This window comes from Notamacropus eugenii, chromosome 6, assembly GCF_028372415.1.
Source record: "Notamacropus eugenii isolate mMacEug1 chromosome 6, mMacEug1.pri_v2, whole genome shotgun sequence".
NCBI classification, from domain to species: domain Eukaryota; kingdom Metazoa; phylum Chordata; class Mammalia; order Diprotodontia; family Macropodidae; genus Notamacropus; species Notamacropus eugenii.
Window position 1 is genome coordinate 367,895,124 of NC_092877.1, and position 18,547 is coordinate 367,913,670.

At 38.9% G+C, this 18,547-nt stretch overlaps 1 protein-coding gene and 1 long non-coding RNA gene across 9 annotated transcripts in view; one reads left to right on the top strand and one right to left on the bottom strand.

Annotated features, from left to right (window-relative positions):
- The window catches only part of VEPH1 (ventricular zone expressed PH domain containing 1), a 200,239-nt gene that overhangs the window by 89,743 nt on the left and 91,949 nt on the right, over nucleotides 1-18,547 (top strand). For 5 of the 6 annotated variants that reach the window (XM_072618640.1, XM_072618639.1, XM_072618644.1 and 2 more), the window contains exons 7-8: nucleotides 490-710; nucleotides 17,894-18,106. In XM_072618640.1, the coding sequence (XP_072474741.1) occupies nucleotides 490-710; nucleotides 17,894-18,106 (434 nt within the window). The remainder of the gene's footprint in view (nucleotides 1-489; nucleotides 711-17,893; nucleotides 18,107-18,547) is intronic. The other variant, XR_011969144.1, reaches the window with a different exon arrangement.
- The window catches only part of LOC140510208 (uncharacterized), a 146,441-nt gene that overhangs the window by 16,145 nt on the left and 111,749 nt on the right, over nucleotides 1-18,547 (bottom strand). The window lies entirely within an intron of this gene.

Consider the following 18,547-nt stretch of genomic DNA (forward strand, 5'->3'; position numbering starts at 1 on the left):
TAGTAGCACATTGAGAATGTTTATTTATTGTTAAGGATGGACATGACTGGTCGATTCAACAGGCATTTATTAAGCTCTCATAGTGTCTTCAGGGGAGAGCTAATAGCTACAAAGAAAGTGCAGAATAGTTCTACATGATGAAAGTATTATTTTTATTAAAATAAAATTTTATTGAAATATTTTGTTTTTCCATCACCTTAATTTCCTCCATTTTCTTCTCCTTTCCCCCACCAGAGAGCCATTTCTTATTCCGTAGAATTGAAAGTGTTGCTTTAAGAAAATGTTTAACCATTGTATAAAGGATGGTTTGGAGGGACATAGACGAAGAAACTGGAGACAAGCAATGTGAGATGGCTGTAACTTGACAGGATGGCTTAGCCTCCTCTTTTGAGCTCAGTGCTCAATCTCCCATAAGGAATATGTTCTGTGATGGTTCTTGGGACCCTCTGAAGGAACCAAATATGGATTTCTTCCTGTTGTCCTTGGCAGGAGAGTGCAAGGACCTGTCTGACTTACCTGGTGGACCAGCTTGCTAACATGGAGCATTCCTTTCACCACCTTCTCTTGTTGGAGATTAAGAATCTCACAGACACCTTCTCTACCATCCTGGGCACTCAAAGCAGAGATATCTACCGGATGAGTAACAGTTTCACTGCCATTGCCAAGCTTCTCATTCGCCACCTGGACAGCAACAACACCCAAAGAAGGAGGTAAATGGATGCTGTTGTCCCATTTTTGGTTCTAGTTCCATGGCCACATTTGCCTTTGAATGGGGAATGAGCCCAACAAAAAGCACCTCATTTATGTGCACATACTTTGCAATAAAACATCTTCCAGAAAATGGAAAATGTACTGCAAAATGACCATTTCTCTCCAGTGCTGCCTAGGTTAAAACAAAAGTTCATCAGTGCCCACTTCTACCCTCCTTTGTGAGGTAGAAGATACAAGCATCCTCCTTCAACTTCATCTTCCTTGGTTGGAGAATGATGGCAGATGCTCCTTTTCTTTGTTCACCATTATCTTGGCTGAACATATGAAGATTTAGACAAGTATTCCATTCTCCTCCAGTATGTGTAGAAAGATACTTTAAATCTTTCATTCTAAAATACTCTTAACCTGGTTAAGGATATCTTCAGAGGGAAGGCCTCCCAGGGATTCAAGATTAACTTTAGGGAGGGTTGATTCCTCCAGCACGTGCTCTTAGGAAGTCAAACATGCCCCGTAAGCTTTTACACAATTTCCATGCTGCTGCTTTTCAGGGAACTGGTTGAGAACTCACACTGCAGCCTCTCATGGAATCGTGAGAGGGCCCATTATTAGGGAAGCTACTTGGCATTCTGTGCACAGCCCATAGGCTGATTCCTCCCTTCTGGTGACTGGCATATGCACCAGAGAAGAAAGATTAAGCTTCATTCATGCCTAAGTCTAATTCTCTCAGCTTCCTCTGCTAAAGCTCTGCACTCAGGAGGCTAGGAGACAGAACCTATTTGGACCAAGTCTGTGAAATAATGCATGAGAAAGTGTTTTGGAGAAGTATTAATGTTATACAAACCTGCCTGTGAGCTGAGAAGTGCCACTAAATCTTTACATCCCCCAGATGTGTCAGGGGCACTTTGATAACAGATGAACTTCTTCTCATTAAATAAATCCCAGGGACAATGATTTAACAGAAATACTTCACAGGCAAATTCTGAGAGCAATAAGAAATGACTCTTAATAGGACACTTTACATGGTCTTGTTTGGATGTCACAACCATCTTCTTTGCTTTAAGTGACAGGAAATCTTCCTGAGTCTTCAACTTCGCTTTCTATTCCCCACTGAAATCTGCCCTTTGAGGTAGGTGTCACTATTATTGGCATTTTACAGCTGAGGATTCTGAGGGTCAGGGAGATCAAGTGACTTGCCCACAATTAGACACTGGTAAGTGTCTCAGGTAGGATTTGTACCCAGATCTTTCTAACTTTAAGTCTATTCACTATACTATGTAGTCTCATCATGAGGGAGGGAGGGAGGGAGGGAGGGAAGGAAGGAAGGAAGGAAGGAAGGAAGGAAGGAAGGAAGGAAGGAAGGAAGGAAGGAAGGAAGGAAGGAAAAATGAAGAAATAAAGAAAAGAAAGATAAAATCTCACCAACAAAGCTATGCAAATTAGAAAAAGTCTTAGTTTCTGTTCTCATTGTTATTCCTCCTGCCCCATATAACCTAAAGAAAGGCAGGCAGAAGAGAGAGGGAAAAGCCCCTGAGAGCACGGATGCCTGAGCCCCTTTCCCTCCCCATAAGTAATTTCAGTTAGCTCAGTCCTTTCTCCTTGTTCTCATTGTTCTTACAACCCATTGAGATCCTGTGGTGGGAACCCCCAGATATTGGTGCAGGCAGACAGGCAGCAGTGAGTCTCTCTTATTAACTGCTCATCTCTATCTGTATTGGTTGCTATGGCTCCTGGAGCAGCATCTTCTCTCTGAATGATCATTATTGTTAACTTTTGGCATCCCCAATTTCTCCATCCCCAAAACGAAGAGTTCTCTAGGTCATTGTCTGAAACATCCAGAAAGAGGTCAGAGCCACACAATTAAAGTGGAAATTACTAAGTGAAGAGGGCATGAGAGAAAATGAAAGATGATCAAATTCAAAACAGATGTCCCCCAATTTACAAATCTAACACACAACTCAGCAGGCAAGATTTGAGACCAGAGGCCAAAACTCCAAGTGTATTGAAAGAAGAAATAATTAGCCTCTGAGAGAGAATGAAAAGCTGAAGCAGACAGGAGCCCCAGTGAGCCAAATCATTATGAGTAAATTGGACAGTTTCTATTAAATGCATCCAAATAACGAGATTGTATTATGTTCCCTTCAGTTTTTGGAAATCATTTCGTAAGACTAGACAAGCAGCGAACAAAGACTAAATATTAGGAAAGACTAGCAAAGTATATGAGATTTTGACATCTATTCAAGAGGAGCTAAAGAGCCATAACTGCCATTATGGGTTAAAACAAGAGAATGTGCCAGGAATTGAGAATACCATCCATATATTATGGCATTCTGGCCATGACTGCTCTCCTATTCAGCCACTAATGATTGGTCCATTTACCTACCCAATCAAAGCTGGGGAAGGGGCACCTGAGACCCTGGCAATCACTCAGGTTGGCTGAGCAGACAGAGGGAGGCTATCCAAAGTATCTTTGCCAAGTCAAGAAGGCTGACATAAATAGGTCCATATGAAATAATCAATCATGAAGCAGTACTTGTGGCAAGATGTGCCATGCCTTTATCAGAATAGTGGAGAAAGAAATCATGAGGAGCAAGGAGGAAATAAGAAGAAGGAATAAAAGATGGAGAAAGGAGGGAAAAAGGCAGAAGAGGAGAAAGGCTTAAATACTTAGGCCCTCTTGTCTTTAAGACTTAGGTACCCTTCCTGAGCCTTCAACCTTAAATCCTACTGTCCACCCTGCCAAGATAAAAAAGGAATCCATTCCTTTTAGACCCAGCCCCAAAGTCTGAGGCAGAAACTTTCAGAGCTATAATAAAGAGAGTTGATTGGGGATGAAGATAAATAAATATTCGGTGGTAGATTTAAATAAAATTATTGAAGGAAACCTACTTAAATCCTCAACCAGATCAAAAAATATTTTTAAGAACCAGCCTTAAAAGAATGGAAAATCAAATCATAGTCACAGCAGGTTAAAGAGGTAAGAAATGAATGGAGACAGTATAGTTGTTCATTTGTTCAGGCACATCCAACTCTTTGTGATCCCGTGAACCATAGCACGTCAAGACCTTTGACCCTCTACTATCTCCCAAAGTTTGTCCAAGCTCATGTTCATTGTTTTCGTGACACCATCTATCCATCTCATCATCTGCTTCCCCTTCACTTTTTTGCGTTCCATCTTTCCCATCAGGGTCTTTTCAAAAAGAGTCCTGTCTTTTCATTATGTGGCCAAACTTCAGCTTCAGTATTTGTTATTCCAATGACCTACATGGTTGTTTGTTTTCCTTCATTCTCAGAGGACCAAAATGACATCACTGTGTTGGGGTGAAGGTACAGTGTGTCCAACTGTGGTTGATCAAACCAATCCAAGTTCCTAAGGCTTTACCACAGGTCAGGCACAATAGTCCAGATGAACATTTGGAGTGGAGATGAATCTAACTTTGTGCATCTCAGGTTTCTTTTGAACTACGGCAATTCTGCTCTACTCATAGAGCTCAGCACCCTCTTCAATGCAGGCATGCCAAGCTGAGTGGTTCCTTGCTAGTGTCCTCATGTCTTACCGTCAATTCCAAAGTTCCTCAGAGAGAAAATGAGAATGTCCATGTATTGCTTCTTCTGACTCTATGTAAGCACTTCTCTTTTGTGAGTTCTCCATAAAAGAGTCTTTTAAGCAAACGTATAGTTGGAACTTGAACAACATGACCAGTCCATCAGAATTGCACTCTCCACAGTAGATTTTGAATGCTTGGCAATTCACCTGGAGAAAGGACCTCAGTGTCTACTGCCTTCTCTTGCAAGGTAATGGTCACCATCTCCCCCACACAATTCAAATGGAAGTGATTCAGTTTCCTGGCATGGTGCTGGTAGACTGTCCAAGTTTCACAGGCATACAACTATGAGGTCAGCACAGCAGCTCTGTAGACCTGCAGTTTGGAAGGCAGTCTCTTCTCTATCACACTTTCATTCAGAGCTTCCCAAACACTGAACTAATTCTGGCAATATATGCATCAATTCATCATCATATGTACATCCTTACTATACTGTCTATGAAGATAATACAGTTTTATGAGATATTAACAAAGCATGGTTAGATGAAAGTAAGAGTTAGCAACAGAATATGAGTCTTAAGATATTTGGGACCTATTCTTACTAAAGGTTGTAAGCTTGAGATCTGATACATTTGAAACAATCGCAGAATAGCTTTCAGGGGACCCTAGACATCTAGCCAAAGGATTCATTATTGGATATTGGGTCACTTCTGGTCCTGATCTATATTTAGATCCACCATAGACTAGATTCAAGAAGCAGATTTCATCTGGGACCTTTGAGTGTCCACTTTGGTACAGTTACTAAATCCTTCAAAGTCATAACTGGTCCTTTCCCCTCCTTTCCATTTATTTTAATTCTCTCCTCCACAGCCTAGCTCCCTAACCATTTCCTCCATGAAGACTTCACTGGTCAGCCCAACTCATGTGCTCCTTCTTACTCTCCCGTTAGCACCTAGCACATATTGAAAGCACTTCTATTCAATAACTACTCAATGCTTATTTACCATGGCATAGAAAGGATGTCTTAAAAGTGTTATGGAGTGTTCACTTTTTCTTCTGGGAATGGTGGGTATATGCAAAGAAAAACTGACTCTTTTAGAATAACTGTTGATGTAAGAAACTTTACATGAGTTTGTTCAGAATTATAATTAAAAGCATGTGACACTTCCTTAGTGTTTCCCCCTTTTTTGGCACACTATCCTCCTACCAAGGTGATGTTTAAGAATGAAAACAGAGTTTTAAGAAGAAAGAAGTCACCTTTTTTATCCAAAGGGGTCTAACGTGGTCATTTTTATAAAAAGATACTTTTGAGGTGCAATAGTATCTCCCTTTTGTGGTTAGAGCCATGGATATTGTCATCATCTGTGTACAGTGCCAGAATAGAATCCCAATACTTTGTCTCTTTCTCTCCTGAAGAGGTTAAGTCTGCCATGTGGCACCATTTATGTTCCATCTGTTCTTCATTTACTCGACCATTTTTTTCTCCCCTTAAGCAACATTTATGATGATCTGAAGAGCTGTAAAGGTATCTCAGGAATTCATTTAGCAGCAAGAAATGGAGGCGTGAGCCACTATGACCAGCTAGAAAAACAACCAGACCCCACAATGTTAAATGACCCAAATAGCCATTTGCTCTATACTGAACCACGCAGAATTGGAACACTAACATGAAGTATGAGCAGGCAGATTGTAGCATTGCCAGGGTGTTTTGGGTGGGATTTGTCCTATGAAATAAAAGCATTCTGATCATTCAAAGCTACATTACTTATTTTTTTTAAATACCATTTACCTTATCACCTTTAGTTTTGGTCTGGATTCCAAGGTGGTTGTCCTATGCTCAAAGAGAACCAAAAGAATTGAGGATAACCACCTTGAAATCCAGACCAAAACTAAAGGTGATAAGGTAAATGGTATTTTTTAAAAATTAAGTAATGTAGCTTTGAATGATCAGAATCCTTTTATTTCATAGGACAAATCACACCCAAAACACACAACACCAGCAGTTGCACAGAATTCCAAAATCTCAGTGGCCATGTGGTCCAAACTCTACCTGCCCAAGGATCCATTCTACAGTTTGTCTAGTAGGTGGTCATTCAGCTGTTGTTTGAAGATCTCCAGTAAGGAGAAGCCTACTGCCTCCTGAGTCAGCTCATTCAACTTGGAAATCACTTTCATTGTTTGGAAATTCTTTCCTTATATCAAGATGAAATTTGGCTTTTTGTAATTTTTATCCCTTGCTCCTAATTTTGCCCTCTGAGATGAAGCAGACCCAGTCAAATTAAGGCATCCTTTCAAATACCCCAAGAAAGCCATGGTGTCCTGATAATACTTGTAAAGCACTTAGCATAATGCCTGGTATATAGTAGGTGTTATATAAATGCTTATTCCCTTCCCCCTTCCCTTTTCTTCCTTTCCTACCAAGGCCTAAATCTTTTCTTTTCTTGGTAAAACACCTCTGATTCCTTCACTCCATACTGTATGGCATATACTCAAGGCACTTCACCCATTCTGGTCCCCCTCTGTGGGTCACTCACCAGCTTATCAATATTCTTCTTGAGCTATTATACTCAGAATTGAACAGAATACCATAGACATAATCTATTCAGAAAACTACAGAGAACCTAAGATGCTGTCTGAGAGAGCAAGGCTAGAAGATCTCAAAGTCCCCTCACTGTGCTTCGAAACTGTAATTTCATGAAGAACATTCTCAAAAATTGTAGATGAATTGTGATACATGCATTGGTAATTAGTCATTTAAGAAGGGAAAAGAATCAATCCATGAACTGGCAGTCATCTGAAACACCATGTGCCAGAAATTGTGCTAAAGGCTAGGGATACAAAGAAAGACAAAAAAAATTAGCTTCTGCCCTCAAGGAACATTCTAATAGATGTTACAACTTGTATATAAATAGACACATGCATGAGAGAAAGAAAATTGAAGAGAGCCTTCAAGGGGAAGCTTTCAGTAACTAGATGGACTAGGAAAGACCTCCTAGTGAACTCACTTTTAAAGGAAGTAGAGGCAATGAAACGAATGCACTATTTATTAAACACTTCATACATGCAAACCACTTGCGAGGTAGTGGGAATAAAAGAGAAGAGAAAAGCTGGCCCCTGCTCTCAGCAAGCTCCCATTGTAATGGGGGATGGGGAACAATAAGTGGGAAAGTTTCAGCTGCAAATCATGTGGTCCTTAGGTTAGAGGGACAAAGCAGATGGTAATATGTCTTCTTCTATGTCATTTTCACTATAAAATTATATTCATTTGTGTGCTGTATTTTATAAACATCATCTCACTTAATCCTTACAGAAGTCCCAGGAGGCAGATGCTATTATCCTTATTTTATAATTGAGGGAAATGAGTCAGAGGTTAAGTGACTTGCTCAGGGTTACATGGCTAGTAAGAGTCTGGGGCTGGATTTGAACTCAGGTCTTCCTGACAGTGGACCCAATGCTCTATGCACTTTGCCACCTCACTGCATGCTGGAGTGATTTCTAGGCTTAACCTCCACAAGGGTGGCTTACCAGGATTATGGCTGAAGACATTGGGCTGGAAACATTGCTATTCCCAAAGTTCAGAGTTCTGGGTTGCATCCATCAGGGTAGGAGCAGCAATATTGGTCAAGGTGCTTCTGATGGTTTGTCCAGTTCAGCATACACTGCCTTCTGGCTCTCCTACAGGGTACCTTACTGCCTCAGTTGGTAGTGTTAGCTTTTTTGGCCCATTAAATGTTCTAGGGAGTGGGAGAACTTACAATATGCCAAGCACCATGCTCAATGCCAAGAATACAAGTCCAAGATCTTCTTACCTTCAAGGAGATCACAGGGCTTGAGATACAATCAATTTCATAGAATAATAAATTCATGGGAGTTAAGTTGTAGGTGACCTCAGGATCAATCTAGTTCATTCCCTACCCACATTATGAATTCCATTTATATCATCTCCAATAAATGGTCATCCAGTCACGGAACTTCCTTATAGTCATCCCAGTCTAGTGTTGGCAGATCTAATTATTACAAAGATTATGTTAATAATAAACTAAAATCTGCCTCTTTACAACCTTGATTTGTTGAGGTTCAAGCACAACCCATCCTCTCTTCTACATGACAACTCTTCAGATATTTGAACATGGTTCTCAGCTTTTCTGAGTCTTTCTTTTTGAAAATGAAATGCCTCTAACTACATCAATGAATTTTCAAATATCTTGTCATTCTGATCACCCGCCCCTGGTATTCTCCAATAATCAGTATTCTTCTCAAATGTAGAGACCCACAAAGCAGTCTGCTTCGGAGTGAGTCCAATACTCTTCCTTTACATTCTCTAGCATATGCTAGAGTCTAGACAATATTCTTTCACTAGACACAATCTATTCATCAGCCTAAGAGCAGAGTGGCTTTTTTGGCTCCCACATGATACTGCTTACATTTATGGAGCTCATAGTTCATTTGATCTTACTGTTATTTTCCATATAAACTACATTCTCACCTCATCTTCCCTATTTTCTTCTTCTGCCACTGATTTTTTTTTTTTGAATCCAAGGGCAGAATTCCACCTTTGCTCTCATTCAGTTTCACCTTTTAGCTTCAGTTTCTTCAGCTCAACCTTTGCTCCAGTGCCTCATCATGCTGTGGCAGTGACTCTGAGTTCTCAAGGGTTCTGCCAACACAGTGCTACCTCTGGTGCATCCTACCATCCTGGAAATGTTGTTGAGTATGAACCCACAAGTGAACAGTAAGTCTGTGGTGGAGAAGCAAATGAATTATGGCATAGCTGAGGCTCGTCATCAAACTGGCCTCAGGCCATTAGCCGAGGTATCTCTCAAAAATTATCCACCTAGTCACAGAGGTTGGGATCTATATCTATGGAGGCAGTACCTACAGTGATGAATCATAGACTCTTGAAATATTCACACAAGCTTCAGTCGATTGTCCCTGTCGACATTCATTTCTTTTGCCATCATAATAAGAATATTAATTATCCTTTCCAGCTTTATAGCATCCATAACTTTTGTAAATATGTTACCTTATTCAATTCTCTGGGGGGAAAAATTGAAGAGATTTGTGCACTCCAGTAGATAACTTCTCCTGAACTTATATAAATTTGTTCATCAATACCCCTTGGTTCCAGTCAATCTGATGGATCTAAAAACTAACTGCTGTCATCTAGTATGGAAGTTCTCAAACTTTTTGGTCTCAAGAACCCTTTTATACTATTAAATATATTTTCCTTAAAAGAATCTGCTGTGGGTCTCAGCAGTCCTAAGACCACACTTTAAAAAAATGCTGATCTAGTCCATAGCTCCTCATTTTCGGCACAAGAATATTGCAACAGACTTTCTTAAATTCCTCAATAAACTATAGATCTTCAATATCCATAAAATTCCAGTCATCTACTAGTCTAGCAGCCCTATAAAAAATGGGGAATGAGATTTGCTTTCCATGATTTGTTCTTAAGGAACCCAATGCAATTTTTAGTGATCACCTTCCTTTATAAGAGTGCATGATGGATCTTTCTCTTCTTCACCTGGTTCTGAGTATTTTACAGCTCTGTCTTTGGTCTTATTCTGTCCCACATTCACTTATTTGGACTTAAATTCCTACTATACGCATAATAAATTTGTATCACTTTAGCAACGATTTGAATAAAAAGTTGATAGTTTATATTGTGTTCATCCTTTGTTGCAGAAGAAGACCATGCCATCAGAGAAATGATGACATGACTTGCACTTGACTTTTGTTTTGAGTGAGGGAAGGCTGTGCAAGGTCACCAGCCTCACTTCTCCTCCAGAGTCATCTGAATCCACTGACCAGATATTCATCAGGATGCCTGGAGATGACCCAGGAGGCCCTTTAGGCCAAGATCTTTGCAGGTACTCACTTAGGGTGAGGCAACAACCATTTATTGAATAGGCCTGTTTAAGAAGTAGCCAGGGCATGGCCCTTTAACTGAGACCAAAAAAAGGAAAGACTTCAGACTGGGAGGGAAACAGTAACAGTTACTATTGATAATCACTCTAAAGCTAGGAGGGTCCAGAAGAGCCCTTGGCATCGCAGCTTCAGAGTACGGTATACTTAAGGTTTTGGGAAAGGACAGGACAGGAAGGGAAGGGAAGGGAAAGGACAGGAAACAAAATGAAAAGAAACCAAACTAGCCAGTAAAACCCAAGTCAACTGGGCATCTTTTGGCCATCAAAATTTACCTTCCTTTGGAGAGGAGAAGGAAGGGGAGAGGAAGGCAGACAAAAGAGGAGGAGCTGAGTTGCCCAACTAACTGGGTCCCCATTCAGCCGGCTGCGTCTGCTCACAGGATTGTGTTTGTCCTTCGTTGCCAAAGAAGACCATGTCATCAGAGAAATGATGACATGACTTGCACTTGACTTTGTTTTTAGTGAGGGAGGGCTGTGCAGGTCACCAGCCTCACATCTCCTCCAGAGCCATCTGAATCCAGTGGCCAGATATTCATCAGGATAAACAAGAGCTCTTTGAGGTCCTAAATAATTTTTTAATTTAATGTTTTATTTTTCCCCAATTACATATGAAAACAATTTTAACATTCTTTTTTCTTAATTTTTGAGGTTCCAAACTTTTTCTCTTCCTCTCCTCTGCCCCCTCATTGAGAAGGCAAGCAATTTGATACATGTTGTACATGTGCAGTCATGCAAAACATGTTTCCATGTTAGTCATGTTGTGAAAGAAAACAGATAAAAACCAAGAAAAATAAAGAAAGTAAAGAAAAAAGTATGCTTCAATGTGCATCCAGACTCTATCAGTTCTTTCTCTGGAGATGTATAGCAGCTTTCATCGTAAGTCCTTCAGAATTGTCTTTCACCGTTGTATCCCCAAAAAGAGGTAAGTCATTCATAGGTGATCATCACACAATATTGCTGTTCCTGTATGCAGTATTCTCCTGACTCTGATCATTTCACTTTGCATCAGTTCATGTAAGTCTTTCCAGGTTTTTCTGAGATCATCCTGCTCATCATTTCTTATAGCACAACAGGATTCACAACTTGTTCAGCCAATCCCCAATTGATGAGCATCCCCTCAATTTGCAATTCCTTGCTAGGTCCTCAACCATTTTTAAGAGTGTAAAGGGATTTTGAGGTAAAAAAGTTTGAGAATCACCAAATTGGGTGATCTTTAAGGACCTTTCTAGCTATAAATATTATGAATCCTGACTACCACTTCATAGTAAACATATTATACCAATTTGGAAGGCATTCACCAAGGATGGTTTAAGGTGAGGAGATACATTAGATTGATAAAGAAGGCAATATTGAGAAGGAATATATGTAAAAACACTTTGTAAACTGGAAAGTGCTTTCCAAATATAAGATAGTGTACTTTTCTCAAAATTTACCAGTGTAAGAACACATACTCCAGATAGTACATTGAGCCAAAGTTTCTAAACATTAACTAATGCTTTTGTTTGATTTAAGGATCCTTCAAGAAAGTCTGTCAATCTTCTGATCCCCTACGAGGTTTATAGTCTTGTCTTCCTTACATAGTGAGATTTACTTCTTGCCAATAGGACAATTTGTTATTAAGGGTAGCCTAGTGGGAGGTAATGAAGCCTCCCCCTGGGCATCCCTAGAGATGTTTTTAAAAACTTGCCTTTGGCAGCTGAGACCAGAAACCATCCAGCCTGGAAATCATATGAGCCTTCCCTAATGTAGTTAGCTGAGCTGAGGCCAAGTTAATATTTAGGGGATTACAGAGTACTGGCAAACATCTCTCTAAAATTACCTCTCAACTTAAATCTGACAAATGAAAAAGAAACAACAACATCCAGCATCTCTCCACCTCTTCTTCTTCCTCCCAGTGATTCCCCCAACACTCACATTAAGATACATTTCCTTTTGGTGGAAATGGAAAAACAGTGTTGGATTTACTTCTGGAGATGCTAACTTGAAAAGATGCTGCTATTTCCCAGACCCACATCCTTATTTTCAAAAGAGAACAAAACAAGAGGAAGTGGAGTGATGGTTACGATTAGGACCAGCCTGCTTCTTCCACTTACCCTTCCCAATCTCCCTGGTCGAATGGCCACCTCTCCCTAGCTCCTTTCCAGAGAACCTCTGGTCTCCAGGAGGGCCAGGGAGAAGCAGAGTTGGAGGGAATGGTAACAAAGAGAATCATATCTCTGTATTTCTCTTGTCTTAGCCTGAGTGTCTGAACTTCATGTTTTTTGTTTCAAGACTGGTCCCCAATCCCTGACGAATTCCATACATTACCTGTCACTGAGCCTTTGAGACAAGGATAAGAGTGTGTCAGGGACATAATGCAAACTACCCACATTAAAATTACTCAAGTAGTACTTCTGGTAAGAAAGCTAGTGTAGGAAATAACACAGCATTATCACCAAGTGTAAGAGCTAACTGGAGAAGAGTATCTATTTTAAAATGTGAAGAATCTTATCTATATTATTTCTAGCACCATCGTTTTAAAGTGTTCTAATAATTATCATAAGCTTATGAAATTGAAATCCCACAGAGTGACTCCGATGCTTCATCATGACATGATGGAGACCTTGAGTTTTTGAAGGCTACGCACCTGATTCTAAGGCCCTTAAAGCTGTCCTTGCTTGGCCTTAATCAACATTCATTCATTCTAAAATAAATGTTTATTTGTTACATTTATACTGTGTGCAAAGAACTATGTACAGAAAAAATTTATCAGATTATCAATGATTTGAATAAATGTATAGATAGCAACTGCCAGCATGCTAGAAAGGCTTGAATAAAGTCTTAGCAACAGATTGAACTCACTTTCCAGGGAACAGCCTCTCTAGGTATAGGAAAGTCTCATCACCACATTGGCCACTTGGCAATTAATTCTTAGAACATGATGACTCATTAAACAAAGAGAAATATAAAATGAACCTCAGTTTTCTGCAGCTCCATTTGTCTTTGGCAGTGAGAGCAGCAGAGAGGTGAAAAGGGAACAGGGAGTGCTCCAAATCACAGGTTTTAGATCATATATAAACTCGAACTTGGATGTCGGCACTCTAAATGTGAGATTTTGGTCAAATAGTCAAGAATAGAATATTTATGATGAGAGGAACAGAATGACATCAATGTTGACAGTTTGTTTTAAAGAAACTAAGAGAAAGAAGGAGGATATAGCCGAATGGAAAAGTGACTGACAGGTTCTCTTTAGAAAGGCAAAGAAAGAAGTCAATAAAGTTGGTTTTATCAAATGTCCAAAGGCAACAAGATACATGATTTTATGGGGCATTTGGTCATTTTGTACTGCAAAACTTACAAATGTTCACACATAGACAGTTACTATGAACATAATTACATCTTATGCTTCAGTATTGATTTCAGAGGGTAAAGTGGTAGTGAAATTGTTATGAGGACTTTGATAAGAGTCACCAAATTAAAGCAAGTACCTTGATACTTGGTAAATTGAATGCAAAAGTGGGAAGAGTTGAAGATGGTAAGAAATATGTTAGAAAACATCTAACATACATGGAATCATAGAGTTAAAACCCTTATAAACTGCACACAAGCTTCATGTCTTTTCACGATGAATACTTTCTTCAAGAAAGGATTAGTAAATACTAATGACATGGTGGGCACCAAATAGTATCACACACACAAAAAAATGAAATTGATCGTATTTCTAACAAATAGGAAAAAACCACTGATGAGTCCTCCCTGAATCAATCTGTGTATAATCAGACAACGAATTCGTTAGAACCAAGACCAGAATTACCACAAATCTACAAAAAAAAAAATGTCAAACTATAGGGCATGCAATTGATATAACCTAATCCTGACCTATTTAAATGAAATGGTCAGGAAAAATGACTATAGTAATTTTGTATGAAGGTTTAAGTGATGTAAAAGTTATATTATGTACGTAACAAAGAGCTAAAAGTTCACCTTAGTCAGCAAAGACTTGGTTTCCTTGCCAAGTAGAAACAGATGGTAGTTTGACCACCATCCACACATTTATAATATAAATTCATTTATAAAATCTTATGAAGGATGATAACAATTGTAAGCAGTATTATTTCATAATTCAGAGAAGCAATGGAAACTGAAACCAATTTAAAGCAAATTTGGCGAAAGACCCACATAGGCAGTCATCCCAAGGGTGTCTAAGGATGAAAATGAAAGGAAGATAACAGAGAAAAGATGGAAAAGATCTGCAAAGATTTTTGTAGCAATCGCTTTTCACTGTCAAGGATGGAATAGCCATTGTACTTGCTCTCTAACATGAGAATTCCTGGTGTGCTGATAGAGGAGATAGAAATAAAACTAAAGAGAACAAAAATGGGAATCAGTGTACATAAAGGAGACTAATTTCATGCTGGAAATTATATAATTATGAAGAGTGCTGAGGAATTGGTATCTGAGGGAGGGAAAGATACCAAAGGTGTGGGAAAATCTTTCAAAAGTTATAAACACCTAGAAAAGTTACTATGAAAACATTAACTAATGACCTTTATGCCAACTTTTATTAAAGTCAAATACACATGTATGTAAGCTAATTTTGATAGTGGTACTAGTAGGAAACAAACTCATTGGCATGTCCACTAAAAAACATCATGGAATGTTTTCTATCTCTGATTCTATCACTTATCCACCACTATATCCACAATATATCTGTCTGTCAACCTACCTGCTATTTATTGATTTTATCCTCTAGTTAACTAGCTAACTACTGTCAATCTACCTAATTACTATTTACCTATCCTATTTTCTACCTATCTCAGAGGAAATTTATTGCCTGTTATACCTAAACAAGACTCTCTTTTGCACCAGAGGCTATTCAGCCTCTACTTGAAAATTTCTGAGGAGTTGACCACCTCCTAGGACTCCTAAGATACTTTTGATGATAACAGAATAAGAAATGTAGGAAAGGATAATTTGTTGAGATCTCTCTTGACTTCTCTTACTGAAGCTGCGTCAATGTTGACTGTACTGGTCTCTTTTTTCTCTAGAGTAGGTTATTTCCTGGTGAAGTCAGGGAATCCCAAGAAAAGTGATTGAAAAAACATTGATTTGCTGAACATAGGTTTCCTTTTGCGTTCTCATGGAGAAGAAGTAAAGAGAGCCTGGACATCTTGAGTTGGCTGGTCTGCATCTCTCTGAAGTTGCTTCTCTAATCCCAAAATGTATAGAATGGGTAAAGCTTTTTAAAGCAGTTGTTGGGATATGAAAAATATTGAGATTATGAATAATTAATAATAGTTTAAACCAAGGGTTATGTAAAGCACAGATTAGCAACTGACCCGATGAAGGTATACAATAGTCAGACAAAATTAGAAACTTGAAATTTTATGGAAGAAAAATGCTCTCGTTAGCTTTAATATTCCTGTCATTGTTATTTACCTGGAGCTTAACAGGATGAAAAATAAACAAATATAAAGAGCCAATTACAAGAAGAAGTTCTTGTTCTGTCTCACAGCTCATATATTCGAAGATTCAAAACTTCACATAATGCTTAATATCTGACATGTAGGCATGGAGGTAGTAGTGGTAGTACATTACTTTTTCACATTCTATAAGTTGAAAAATCCTAGATAAAGTTATTTAATGAACATATTTGAAAAACAAGGATATATTTTACTGTTGAATTGCCTCAGGAATTCAATTAAGACCATAACTGAAATATTGTGATCAGTTGTGAGTACCATAGTTTAAGGTTACAAACAAATGAAGCGCCAGTATGGTATAATGAAGAAAAGTCAGCTTTGGAGTCAGAAACATTGTCCTGGATCTAACACATTAGTTTTGTGACCCTGGTGGAATCACTTAACTCCTCAGTACTTCAGGCAGCTCTCAAATTATAAAGCGCAAGGAAAGTAACTACACTCAGGGAGAGATTTCCTCATTGGGAGCTCTCCATATTAATGAGATCAAAGTCCTAGTCCTATCTCATGAACTGATTAGGACTTATCTAGAATGGGATCCCATGAGGAACCCTTGGAAGAATTGGTGGTGTATGCTCTAGAGAAGAGATTTAATGAAAACTCTCACAAGAGAGAGGTGGCATATAAAGTTAAAAGCTATCCCCAGGCTAGTAAGAAAAAAATATTGAAACTGTGTATTTATGACTACTTCTACTACTGCTACTACTGATATTATTGTGAATGTACTCAGATGTTGTATGAGCTCCATCACAAGAGAGAGTTCAGTTCTTTGGTAACTCTTGACCTATAAAAGGAGAGTCTTCATTGTTACCTTGGTTTGTGAATTTTTCTTTATCTGTGTGCCCATCCAATAGAATATAAACTCCTTGAGGGCAGGGCATGCTTCACTTGTCGTCTTCGAAGATATGCAGTGTCTATCGTAATGCCTAGCAGACAATGCTCAAACATTCCATGAAATGAGGCCTGAGAGATCCATGAAAGACTCCCAAAGGAAAATTTCCCATTTTACCCATTGAGCTATTTATCATAATTTCCAAATCCTCCCAGGGATACCGCTTCGAGAGAAGGTCCACCAACCCCCCCCAAAAGTGAATCATATCCGGGCAAACGTGCACACTGTGAGAACATTCTGTCTAAAGGTGATATGGACCCTACCCACCACTGGCCAGGAACATTTCTGATTTTGTCACCTTGGCCAAACAGGAAACAGCTTCCAGAATGTTTGGCCAGCAGGAGAAAATGCTCTGCTGGAATGTCCATGCCCTACATGATGCTGTAGTGGTGCCTTATGCAATTTTAAAAAGCTCTTTAATCTCCTAGCCCAGAGTCTTGGATTTAGTAGGCATGGAAGAAATTGTGAAGAAATGAATGGATGAATCAGTGAATGGCCCAATCCACATTTGAGATCTGTTTGCTTTGATGCTAATGATATTTTATACAGAGGCAGTTAGGTCATACAGTATATAAAATGTGCAAGTTGGAGTCCAGAACACCTGACTGTGAATCATGCTTCAGACACTTACTGTGTGACCCTGGGCAAGTCACTTAATATCTCTGTGTTTCAGGTTCCTCCTCTATAAAATGGGAATTATAATAGAACCTGTCCTCCTGGGCTGTTGGGTGGATTGAACAAGTTAACACAAGTGCTTTGTAAACCTTCAAGTGTTATATAAGTGCCAGCTACTAGCTATTTTGGGAAGCTTGCTTGTTTTCTCCTTATCATCTCTCATGCCTCTGCCGTGTAACGCCATTGCTCTCATAAGATTTCCATCTGTTCTTTCTAAATAGGGATTCTTTCCTTTCCTGGCTTTGTGGCTCTAATGTTCTTCATGGTGCCTGTGGTCAGCAGATGCTTAATAAATACTTGCTCATTGATTTCTTTAAAGCATAGCTTGAGGTGCTAAGCTGCTTCTCCCCCTTGAATTCCATTTTATTACTTTGTAAATACTTTATTACAGTCATTTTTATACATGGTTTGTCCCTGTCCAACCCAGACAATAAACTCCTAGGGGGCAGTGACGGCTTCATTTTTGTCTTTGTATCGACAGGGTTGAGCACAGTATCTGGCACCAAGAAGACACTTAACAAATGTGTTTTTCAAATTGAATTGAATTATACTGAATCGACATACTTTAAAAAAAAAAATTCACTAGGCAAAGTTTGTCATTCAATATGAAAGGCAGTTAAAGAGACAATGCTAGTACTCCCAAAGGATAGAATGATAGCTTTAATTCAATCATTTGTGTTTCTTTAGGACAGAAAGTGAACCTGAAAAGGAACCTTCAGAACCATTGCAAGACCTCAAATCTGCTGCCACTAATGGAAATGAAGAGGATGAAAGGCTGCAAGTTAAGATACAGGCTTTTGAAGAAAAAATAAATGGAGAGAACAGTCCTCCTGGTTCTGTTAGAAGATATAGTCTAAGCCAAGTTTCAAAGGAAGAAAGAAAAGACATGAGATTTAACAGGTAGGATGCCAGTGAGTTTCAGGCTTCCCATCAGAGTTGTCATAAAGATTTTACTCAGTATTATGAGAATGATTTAAGTAACTAATATTCGTGGTAATCAGAAATTTAATTCCTGAATTACGTGGTGTCTGTTTTTATGATGGTGGTGATAACCACCTACTGGTATCTAAGGTTCAGAAAGAATACTTAGCATGCATTTTCTTGTTGGAAGGGGAAAAAAAGAAAAGAAAATTCAATTTAATCTTTAAAATGAGAGGGTTGAAGTAGGTAGTCTCTGGGGTCTCTTCTTGCTCTAGGCCTATGATCCTATAATCAGTGAATATTTATTAAGGTCTCTCTATGTGTTCTATGTGGAGTCACTATCTAAATTCACTGATAATATTAAGAATAAAGATACCCACCTATTTTTTTCCAGAGATGGAAGACTATGGGAATAAGATG